The following is a 12,444-nucleotide window of genomic DNA, read 5'->3' on the forward strand; positions in this document are numbered from 1 at the left end:
CCCCGGTTAACATACAATACAGTATATCTCTAATGACTTCGTCTTAACGAGGTGTGAGAGTAGAACCTTCCTTAATTTAGAGTGTTAAAGGGCAAAGAATTTTGGGCTTTGAAGCCGATCAACACTGTTTATGGTTAGAACCATTTGACTGTTGTACACCTGTCTAAGAGTTTCAAAAGAATACAGGTTAATTGAAAATACAATCTGCACCCAAGGCGGAGTTGAGATGCATCCAGAATGCAACTGTGGAATACTAATTTAAGCACACCAGAGAGGAATGTGACCTACAGTCCAATCATCCCAGGTGAGTGAACTTCATAAAAGCAGAACTAGCGCGCTGAAATAGACACAGAGTCCGAATACTATTGTTTAACTTTTCCTTTGCTCTTAATTGCGCTGGCCTTGTGAGTGATGTGCTTTAACTTAATAACGTAACGCCATTCTTGTTTTGCGATGGTATAAACATTTGACTCTTAGCATACAAGGAAAATTGGAATTAAAGAAAGGAGAGGATAAAATAATCCTATGCTAGCATTTCGTATACAGGCTTCGAGAGGCTACTAGAAGCCGCCAAGTTTCACCCCATCCACCGGGCGAATTCGACAGTATTTTGCATCCTGTTTCTATATGACTGTGTGCAGATATCTGTAATTTAATCCAGTCAGTGTGTAAACAATCCTAGATGTTCCTATTTCTACGATATCTCATGTTTGCCTGCGAAATGAAGACCATGAACAGTTCCTCTAACCCGATGTAGTACCACAGAGTCAATTAGATGAACCAATGTCCACCACGAAGACAGATTAAAGCACTGTAAAAGACAGTTTACTGCAATTTATTTCTTATGGTTTATCACACTAATAGGTAGGGAGGCAACACGTAAAAAGTATTGGCACCTGCTGCTTATTTATGCAATAAATTCATTCCAATATATTACAGTGTATTCATGCAGTAATGTTCTTAGGTTTGTCGGTATTTAGTTTAGATTCGAAGATTCGGAGTAAGCATTCACAGAGCATATCTGAAAAAAATCACCTGAAGTATACTTGTCACTGTCGCCTTAATGTGAAACACGAAGGATGCCTATCAGGAAACATGCTGAACATTTGTATGTTCATCCAACAATTATTTTTCATTGCTGAGCATAAAATTCAGCATGCAGATTGGCTCTCTATACATTAAAGAAAACTTGAGAGTTTCAAACGTGGACTGATGGTAGAAGTGTATAGTCTTTGCCGTGAAAATGTTTGCGCCAATGCGGTACTAGTTGACTAGTACGGATATGATTTCCCGTTCAGTCGAGCGAGGACATCTTATTGGTCAGTGTGCAGCTGTTTCCAGTCATGCCGTGCTATGCGAATATGAAGGAAGGTCAGTGTTAATGCAAATCAGCTGCGTTAGAATGTGGAGTGTGGAATAGTGTGTAGTAAGGATGATTTGATACGGAGGTTAGAAAAGTGTGCAGTTTTCTTTCGTACAGATTGGATCCCTATCCCTTTAATCAGTATTTTATTTCACTTGTATTGTTATGCATGTGAAAAGCTTGGCATGTTAGCTTTAATTTTTCAAATATATTGAACTTTAAAACAATGAAATTTCCTGCCAAAGGATATCGAAGAGAGTCATTCACGGGCCATGGAATTCTCTAATTTCAGAATTACCGTTTTAACCCATGAAACATCTCAAAATGAAATACTGTCACAGATTCACGTTACCAAAATCCCACATTTGTTCCAGATATCTGCTAGAGATAGCCTGTGGCTGCTATTTGTAAGTAACAGCTTTCGCTGCTTGGTAGCAGTAACCACCTGACGTGAGGCAGCTGGAAGAATGTTACGGTATTTACTTTCTCTGGCAGCACCTAGGAGAGGCTTCTAAACGGATCTGTCACGGAAGTCTCAAGAGTAAAATTAAACTCGAATACGTTTGAGAGAACCGTTAGTAAGTGGGTTAAAGATTTGGCTGCTTCTGCGTCATAAAGTGTAAAACACGTTATAAGAATATAGTCTAGGGCTATTAATTTCTCCATAATGTATCTAGTCTTCTGTAGACAGCTGTAGTTAAGTGAAATTGATAACTTTGGTTCTGAAAAAGTTCTCTTCAAGTAACGCCATTCGACTGAAGTGATACGTACTACGTAGAGTGAAATCTCTAGAACCCACTTCTTTGCAATACAAGGGTGCGGTCGAAACTGCGAAGCTCCACCTAGTCTTTTCTCTTGAAGCAGTCTACCCTACAAAAATAGCAGTTAAAGGAAACTACCCTTAGTTCAGTGTACTGCCTGGCGGTAATCCTAATGTTGCTGAAATAGTTCACAAAGTATTCTAACCAACGGCTGATGGTCTTCTTAGTGATAGGTAAAAACTTATGACTGAACGGCGTACTGTTAATCAGATCTTGGTTGAAAGCAAAATCGTTAAGGGGGAAGAAAGTCAATTGTAGTTGTCGATAGTAGGACCTTAAATTCTCGTCGCTTGTCTGCTGACATTAGCTTTGTGCATATCGTCTGAAACTGAATATTAAAGTTTCCAGCACATGCTAATGATGCTGGAAACGTTGACAGAACCCACAAAACTCTTCTGAAGTTACTGGTATCTTAAGTCGAGGAACTTCTCGGAGTTCCGACTTCTAACGCGGAAAGTAAATGTTACGGTTTTACGAATAACAACCCGTAGCTTTACAAATGTTTCGAAGGAGTTTACTATAATTTCTTATAGCTGCTGAAAGATTCACGGTATCCAAATACCTAAAATAGTTAAGCGGAAAAACAAATTATTTTTCGGCGTTGGTATCACTGGTTGCACATGACGTAAATTTCCTTCTCAATGATTTGAGATTGTGCAAATAAGATGGTTACAGCTTAAGTTCGCAGAAATCATTGACAAGGAAATTGGCGACGTGCAGGCATACGGTAGGAACTGTGGTGCATCATTATTAATCACTGCAGGCTCTTCAGACGCCTCCAGTGCGATTGCTTGGAACCTAAGCAGGCTAATAGGTTCGAACGCTCCACTGATACAAACGCTGGAAAATTAGTTTTCCCGCTTAACTATTTCCAAGTTTTGGATACCGTCAGTGTTTCAGCAGCTTTAAGAAATTATAGTAAAATACGTTGAAATATTCATAAAGCTACGGTTTGTTATTCGTAAAACGTTAGCGTTACTTTTGCAACAAGTGGTTCAGAGACTAGGCAAACTTAAATCTGCCGTTATGGCATAGTGATACTGTGAGATTTATGAGCATTTCATTAACAATATCCAAAGAAGCAACTTCGTAAAATAGCTCTGGTGTATTTCATACAATACAGTTAATCTTTTGTATCTGTATAACAGTAACTGTAAAACATCGTTAGTAGCTTTGATATGAAAGTCACATGTAAGACACATGCTCTGGGATTCTGTGGAACTACTGCAAAATACTTCCTCCATAGGCGCTTGGGCTGCAGCAGGTTTGCACGAGGTCGAAGTGTACAGCACTACTTGGCGAAAGTTTGCAGCGGAGTTCATAGGAACATTCCTGTTGGTCCTCGTAGGATGTGGCTCTACCACTGTAGCTTGGTCTGAAGGATACAAGCCAACGACTGTTCAAATTTCACTGGCCTTCGGGCTGATTGTTGCATGTGTTGTTCAGGTGAGTAACAGGTTTTTATTAATATATTTAAATCCAGTTGCTATATCCAGTGCAGTGAATGTACTGTTCAGAGATTTGTAATGGCAATGTCACTGGAAAAGTGTGCATTCTTGAGCTTAGCTATCATTTGATGCTATTATGCAAGAATATAGACGTAATGGGTATATTGCGAAGCTTTAGTTCAAAAATTACATTTATCCTCACTGAAACTAGCGGAAAAATTAGCTTGTCGGAAAATTTGCCGTAACTGCTTGCTTTTGGGACAGCTACGTTCTTTTCATGCTAATTCTGAAGTCTTCGGCAGTTACCTTAGCCATTTTATTTACCAGCTCCCGATTTGGCAGTTATTTTGCCTTTCGGAATAAATGTTATTGGTGGTAAGACCTTAGGGGACCAAACTGCTTAGGTCATCGGTCCTACTTAATCCAACTTACTCTAACTTACTCTATGCACAACATGCACACGCGTGTGCGCAAGGGAGGACTCGAACCTCCGACGGGGAGATAAGAAGCCCTACACCGCGCGGCTACCCCGCGTGGCTATTATCAGTTAAGATCGTCAAAATAGGTGAATGCATAACAGTAAACTGAACTAACATTTACAGAATTGTCAGAATGAAAGTTATGCACTTGTAATATTTCATACACAAAATACCTAATCTTGGTTTGGGACAGTGCTGTCAACTGAAATAAAACGTTTTGACTTAGAGTGGTCTAACAGCCCCTATTAAGGTATTTATCTATAGTGGGAGGAATTGCCCATCAGTCTTTCAGTTTTAAAGTGTGGTTTTTCTGAAACAGTTACATCGCCAATTTGTCTAAGTGAATGCCCTAAACAATCAAATGTTTGCCAGAAGGTTTTACGTAAGCTGAAATACGTAAGCAAAATAACTGAAAGTCTCTTCCTGAATTTAGTCTTATTACTTTCGGATTTTACTTCAATGAATGTATACCAGGCAAAACTATTTAAAGTGTAAACTGATCCGTTAATGTGGTCAGTACTTCCGCTTGGATTCTTTCTTCTCTAACGTGAAGACGTCACTATTAAAGTATGAGCTATTTTCTCAAAGTATTTGAAATACCAGAGGTATTAAGAGCTATGGTGACAATATTACGTAATTGACCTCTAACTTTAGGCCTTAAATACATTACATCAAGGGGACTGACTACTGTTCATTCTGATATACACATTTATACTACTACTGTATAGTTCGTGTAGAGCTGGACGGTGTTTCACCACTCCTTGTAATTATTTCTTGTCTTCCGCGTTAAAATCAGTAACTTTCAAAGTCAATGTAACGTCAGGATATATGCTCCTGTTCCACTTACATAGTATACTCAGCATGCACTTAGACATCAGTGCCCGAAGCTGAAATAGCCTATGTTTTGGAGGAACCTATCATTTGTTATATAGTTCTGATAGTAACACTTGCAATTCAGTGTGAATGATCAGTCACATTCATCGTAATGGTGCACCCTCTAAGAATACAAAACTGCCACGTCAGGGGATTAGACGAATGAATCGCAGTCCTTAGACAACGGGCGAAATAAACGGTTGTGAGCAGGGGCCTACTCGAAACGAGCCGTGTGGTCATAAAATTTAGCCAATAAAAGCTTTTACTGAGTGTTTACTAAATATTTAAATTTTTCCGGAATCATAACTCACTTCTAAGGACCTTCCGTAACATTGCACTAGGTGCAATCCATCTGCATAGACTAGAAATTGAAACACACTATGGTTGTTTCATGCTCAAATCGTAGTCGGGCAAGCTATAGTTCAGTGTACGGAGAGATGATAGTTGCTGCGCAAGAGGTCATACCAGCAAATTGGGTGGTCGAAAAGTTACCAGCGAAAATACCGAAACTTACTGGTATTCTTAGCAGCTGTCCTCACGCTTGCTGTTATGGGCTATCCTGAACAAAAATTTCCCTGGCAGTCAAATTTGGATCAGTTTGTGAGCGTTACACGGTAAAAGTCAGTTGTAAGTGTTGACCCACGTTCATCTTAAGTCAGTGAATCATTGTACAGCACTCGGTGGAGGGTAAATAGAACCAATATGGTGTTACTCCCATACCATTTGTGTACAGAGAAAATTAGCTTAAGACACCGCACATACTTACCTATTTCTCATTATTTTAGTGAAAATTTGTTTTGACCCGGAAAGTTGTGGAAAGGTTTTGATTTCAATTGTTTTCTGGGGTGCTAAACCGGAATGAATTTTGCCTGCAAAATTTCATGACCTTGAAAAAATGCAAAAACATTTTTGGCTGTTTCTTGCTTGTAACTAGTAAGTCATATCTTCGTAAATAACCTCCCTATTCGAAATGAGTGCATAAAATTTCCTAGAAATGCCGCTATTAAGGATTTTTCACCCACGAGCCGTCGTGCCCAAGCGTTAGTTAAAAACAGACGTATTTGTTCTGCCCTCTGAAGAAACTCACTTTTCCGCTCCACAACTCGAATTTATTTTTAAAGGCTGTCAGTGAATTCCTCCAATTGTCTTCATATACCAACATTATATCGCATATGCAAAGGTGTCATTATTTCACAAATTACATAATGTAAAAGTTACACAAATCAGACCCTGTATTAGCTGTGACAAGAAATTTGGAGTTTCAACGAAAAATCGTTGAAAATTATTCATATTAAGTTACATGATTACGTAAAAATAATTTGGGCAGAAATGGACCGTCGTTTAGAGGGTCCTAGCTGAGGTCCTTCGAAGGCAGTGGGTCTTGGTAAATGTTCGGGTTGTTGCATCAGCATCGGGACTTCTTATTCCAGGGAGTAAGAGACAGTAAGAAAAGCTTGATCATCTCAAGGAGGGAGGATTACGAAAAAGATGACGTATCTTCCGCTTCGTGCAAGTGTCTCTACTCACACTTGGCCTCCTTTAGTCACTTAAGCTAGACCAGTGCTGTCTTACTGGGGCTGGACGTTCATTCCGCTCTTCGCACGATGTGAAAATCGGGGAGCAATGTGTTAGCTTTCCTGCCTCCACAAGTGCATTGACAGCCGTCTTTAACAATTACAAGTAATGGCTAGAGTCTAGTCTAGTCCAGTGCAGGGCTCAGTTGCACTGGCAAGAGACCACTACTTGTTTTCCATGCAGCTCGTTTTGTTCAGTGTTGTTCGACCGGATAACAACTGCTCCACGTGAAAGTAAACTGAATGTTGTCATGCAGTAGCTTCGGTCAGAAGTGGTGAGGCAATATTGGTTTCACTTTAGTGCGTTGAAGATACGTATTGCCTGCATTCCAAATGACTCGCTTTAGTCGCATGACCTTTCCCATACAGAGCCATGAGAAACAAATTTCCTCCTCCGGCAATCTCGTTCTGGTATGCCGCTCGGGGCGCCAAAGTGAGAGTGGCGCTAAGTGCTAGACGTGTATCGTACTTTTCAGTTATCAGCGAAAACTGACAGGGGTAAAAGTGTAAGAAAAGTCGTTTGTGTGGAAAAGTTCTCTAACCAGCCATGATGAAGGTATGGAATATAAAATGAAGACGTAGACGGAATCACATTTGCTTAGAATTTAAATACAAAGTGAATTTAGAAACGGTTCTTCTCGTCTTACTGGAGCTTCCATAAAGGATAACACATTCTACATTGTATTCAACGTAAAACTAGGAGGAATTCACAGTTACAGCTGATAATAGATTTGGAATGGAAAGTGTTTTAAGGAGACAGTCGACACACGTCAGTTCTCAATTAGCGCTTGAGCCCTAAGTTTGTCGGAGATATAAAGGTAGTGAAATAGGTAGGAAATTTTGTACACTTCCATTCTGAATAGAAGTTACTTACCAGAAGTTGGTACTTTGAGTTAGATGCAACAAGTGCCCAAAATGGTACTGTAACGTGCGCGTGGGGCACACAATACTCATTAAAGCCTGTACTATGGTAAGTGAGCGGGGTTCACCTTACGAGACAGGATTTTCGTATAGCTATTGACCGCGTGTACCTGAATAGTGGCAAATCAGACTTACACCCACTTTGTAATAACAATGATCCGTCAAGTAAGTTCGAAATGCAATTACACGTCAGGATGGACCAAAAGCAACACTGAAGATGCTACCAATTTAATAATACGGTCGCCAGCCTAATTAGGCATTAACTGAGTTTCTTCCCTGTACAAGTTGATGTATATTCATGCAAAACACGTAGTAACACTGCGCAACATAGTAAAATTTTAGAACCAGAAAATCTATTGAACTGACAGTTTCACGTTCAGTACTGATATGGAAAAACCATGAATACATAACACTACACTATAATGTATACTACAAAGCTTCGTACTGTCTATTGATCTGATTAAAATCGGGCGTAGGTTACCCTAGAAATAGCACTTTTGAGCCACACACAAAATGTCAATTTCGATGAAGATAAAACACTGATAAGTTTTGACTTTAACTTTTGCTGGTCAAACCAATGTGGAACACTTCAGAATTCAAATGAATAAAAGGGGGGGGGGGGGCCTGTAACTGTTATGATCACTATATTTAAAAAATTGATTACTGAAATTATCATGCGTTCAAGATTTCCAGTATGAGTTACTACTCTTTTCATCTTATTTACTTCTCATTTAAATACCTTTATATCTGTCCCGAAATAATTAAACTTCATTACTATATCAATATTAGTTACCTTTCAACTTCATTAGACCTTCGTTATTCATTTACTGGTTCATTAACAAAACAGTTCTTTAAACACCATTCTAACATAACTAGGTCTGCAAGTAATTATTATTAACAAAATTTAATTTTTCATTTCGGGACACTCGGATTGCACAACATTTGGAAAGGACCCTGTCTAGGTTAGCTGTGAGGATAATTAAATGAGGGGAAAGTTCTGGTAAAATTTAGGTTATTATTGAACAGTTCACGCTATGGTCCATACGAATACAGTACTAAAAGTTTCAACCTGCTTTTATCGATGCGGCGGTTGGCGAGCGGGGAGATGGCGAGGCACAGAGCACACGTACAACCACAGGTATGGCTCTTGACGTATCGGCACTTCAATTCTTCTTAACGTCGCAATACTTTTCCATTTAGTGCCTATGGAATTTTGCCATGCTGTGTGGGCGTTGGAACAGCATACCCGAGGCTCAGTGAAACTACGTCTTCCTGGAGAGCCTCCTCGCTCCAGAAGGTGTTGCTCAGACCAATGCCAAACTCCAACTATCACTGCTGAGCCCGTTGTGCCGTGCAGTGCCCGCGTGCATTTTCCCGCGCTCGCCTGCCATCCACCTTTCACCGCTCCCTTACAGACAGCGTATTCACCCGAGGTTTTACATTAAACATATCCTAACACATTGCCTGCGTATGGACCAGACGCACAGTTAAGATTTTAAACATCTTGCAACAGTTTCAACATTTGTTACATTTCAATTCTATTCAAATACTGCTTGACATTTGACATAAACATTAATATTCACATTCAAACTTGTTTACAGTTTTAACACAATGACATGAAACAAAAAGAAATGAAATCAGAACATCAATTACACTAGTTTATCGAAAAATCAGATGGTAAAAAATTTACTTAACTGTACAATAGCACAGCGTCGTTGTTGTTACAGTACCTTTTGCATTTTTCAGTGTTGCATCACGAAATTTTTTGGCAAACATATTCGGATGCAGCGCCTAAAAATAGAAAAAGAAACTTTGCCACTTGGTGCCGTTTTTAACAAAAATTTACTGTTTCCTTGATATGCACGATGGTGACAGCAGTCTTTCGTGAATACAGGTTCTTTGAATTTATCTAAAAAGGTTTAGCATGAGCTATGTGGTTCTAAGGAGTCCAATTTAAATTCGCAAGAAAGTTACTCCCCCTCACATTGTTGTGCCTTTAGACGCTCTTGTGCCCGATTCTGTCTGGGTTGCTTTTACCTTTACCTGTCGGCTTTACTGTCACGACCATTTCTAACTCTGACTTGCCTGTGTAGTTGCTTTCTACCTTTTTGCGTGTCATGAAATGGGCTGACTCAGTAGAAAGTCCCTTTAAACATACAATAACCTTTCCATGGTTTACAAATATCTCCTGTGAAAGTGTGGTGCATTTCTCGTCACACCATAGCCCATGCTGACGCCTGCTTTCTGACTCAGAACAAGGATGTGGTTGCAGTCCTATTCTGGGAAGTGACCACCTTAAAGGTTTACTTTTATGCAACATGTGGCTACTAAAAACTAGCTTCATGCAGAAGCTTGACCCCATTTACTTGTCAACATCTTTAGTTGTAAATCACTCTTCCATACATACAGGGCCATAGTCTTGCTGGATTCTATGGTTGATAATTTATGGCTCGGCTCCACCTTGTTGAGAATTGCTGTACCATTCCTGTAGTATCCCAGCCGAAGTTAGGTTCTTACTTCGTCAGAGGGTACAAAGTATTGATCATGTAAGCGATCATCCATCAGTTTCCTCACACGCCAACTTTTTTTTGTGTAAACGGTGCATCGCCTCGCTGACACCCTCCAGCAGAATCACCAGCTGAAATGCACCTCTAACTTCTGCCAGGAGCTTCACATAACCTGCTGTTCCGCATATCCTGTTCAGTACACTACCCAGATAACGAATTAATCTGGTTCAAGATCATATAGTTACTCCCATGACCATTCAGTGTCCAATTGTTTTGCAAGAGTATCAGGGTGCTACTGCTACTTACACTGATCAGCCAGAACATTGACGATCTACCTAATAGTATGTCCACATTTGGTACAAATAACGGCAGTGCCGCTTCGTGGCATAGCAGTGAGGCCCTAGCAAATCGCTGGAGGAAGTTGGCACCACATCTGTGCACATACCATTCCCGTGAATTATAGGGAAGCGGGGCACATTAAATAACATAATATGGGTTAGTGGGTTCAGATCTGGCGAGCTGGGGAGGGCGTCAGCACATTAGAGCTCACCACTGTTCTGTGAACCACTCAATCACAATCCTGCCTTTGTGATATGGCGCATTATTCCGCTAAAACTGCACTGCCATCGGGAAACATGATCATCATGAACGGATGTACGTGGGCTGCAACCAGTGTACACGGCTGCTCAGCTGTCATGGTGTCTTGCACGAACTCCACTGGACCCATGGATGCCCACGTGAATGTTCCCCAGAGCATAATAGAGCTGCTGCCAGCTTGTTTCCATCCCACAGTACAGGAGTGAAAGAGCTGTTCCCCCCAGAAGACGATGGATTCGTGCCCTCGTATCAGCATGATAAAGGTATCTGGATTGATCAGACCATATAATGCTCTACCATTGCGCCAACATCCAGTGCGGATGGTCATGTCCATTTCAGTCGCAGTTGCAGATGTGGTGTCAACATTGGCACATGAGTGGGTCGTTAGCTGTGGAGGCTCATCATTAGGAGTGTTAGTTGCGCTTTATGCTCACACATACTTGTCTGCTGACCGGCATTAGTCTGACGTTACTAGGCACCCAGTCCGGAACCGCGCGACTGCTACGGTCGCAGGTTCGAATCCTGCCTCGGGCATGGATGTGTGTGATGTCCTTTGGTTAGTTAGGTTTAAGTAGTTCTAAGTTCTAGGGGACTGATGACAACAGCTGTTAAGTCCCATAGTGCTCAGAGCCATTTGAACCATTTTTTTCTGACGTTAGGACCGCCACAGTTCTACGCCTCGCCTGTTTAACCAGTCTGGCCAGCCTATGGCCTCAGACATCTGTAATGAGGGTTAGCCATGCTATCACACGTCTGGACATGGTTTCACATCGGCATCAGACTATTCAGTTACAGAAGTGAACACTCGGTCAACATTCACTTTGACGATCCAGCTTATTCACATATGAACATCTGGTTGGTTATTGCCCCTCTAATAAACTCAATGTCAAAGAGACCACTGCGGCACAACACTTCATACGTGCCTCAAAGAAGCAATCCACCGTCTTTGCAGACAGTAGCTCATGTCCTGGTGGAATGGTTCCTCCTCCTGCCTATCCATGCTAAGACTGGTCTTCTGAACACTTTACCTCTAATGTTGGACAACTCATTGAGTGGAACTAGTTCTGTTTTGACAGTGGTTTTTGTCACAGTTTTAAACGCCATTCTGGGTAGGTGAGGGTTGGTTGGAACTGGTCACATGATAGGTGGGGGTGACCCTAAACTGTATTGCCTTTACCAGTCGCCTGTCATCCACTTGCTCTTAGATGTGGTCAGCCCTCCTTCCGCTACACCCCATTTTTTCGTGTCAGCGATAGCTCTCAAATTAATAGTGGGTGTTGTTCCTCTTGTCACCACTTTGATAACGGATCGGAGCTGACTTCTGTCGCATGCAGGGGCGTGGGCGACATTCGCCTGGCCCCACCCACCTGCTGACTTGATTTTTCGCCTTTTTGTTATTGATTGTCCACCTTATGTCCATTACATTTTAGCCTTCTCACTTTCACTATTAAGCATCACATAGATAAGATTCTTTACTATGCAGTTTTCTTAACATTTAATAGGGTTAGTGAGGGATGAAATGCGACCTTTTGTCCGTTCTGTCTTATGTATAGGTCCGATCAATATACCCTCTGGAAATTCTTAGCTCTGACGTCAGTCTTACCTTCAATGCATGGTTTAAAGCTCCTACCTTCAATAATCTTTTCAAATTTGTGGCGGTCACCAACTCAGGATGAACTTTCTAGGCCTATGGACTGACGAACACGCTGTTCAGTCCCGTAACAAGCAAACAAGTGTCCAACCAACCGTTTCGCACGCAAATAGTTACAGGGGGGTGTGCATTAGTAGTTTCATTGATTTTGTTTCATAGTAAAGTGTATTCTTTCGGTTCAGGATTTCTCATATGGAAGGACTGAGTTTA

At 41.0% G+C, this 12,444-nt stretch overlaps 1 protein-coding gene across 1 annotated transcript in view; it reads left to right on the plus strand.

The window, feature by feature from the left end:
- Positions 1–237: 237 nt before the first annotated feature.
- Positions 238–12,444, plus strand: part of LOC126470955 (aquaporin AQPAe.a-like) — a 66,905-nt gene continuing 54,698 nt past the window's right edge. The window contains exons 1-2 of the mRNA XM_050099005.1: positions 238–304; positions 3,431–3,630. Coding sequence (XP_049954962.1) covers positions 238–304; positions 3,431–3,630 — 267 coding nt within the window. The remainder of the gene's footprint in view (positions 305–3,430; positions 3,631–12,444) is intronic.

Source organism: Schistocerca serialis, chromosome 3, assembly GCF_023864345.2.
Source record: "Schistocerca serialis cubense isolate TAMUIC-IGC-003099 chromosome 3, iqSchSeri2.2, whole genome shotgun sequence".
Lineage (NCBI taxonomy): Eukaryota > Metazoa > Arthropoda > Insecta > Orthoptera > Acrididae > Schistocerca > Schistocerca serialis.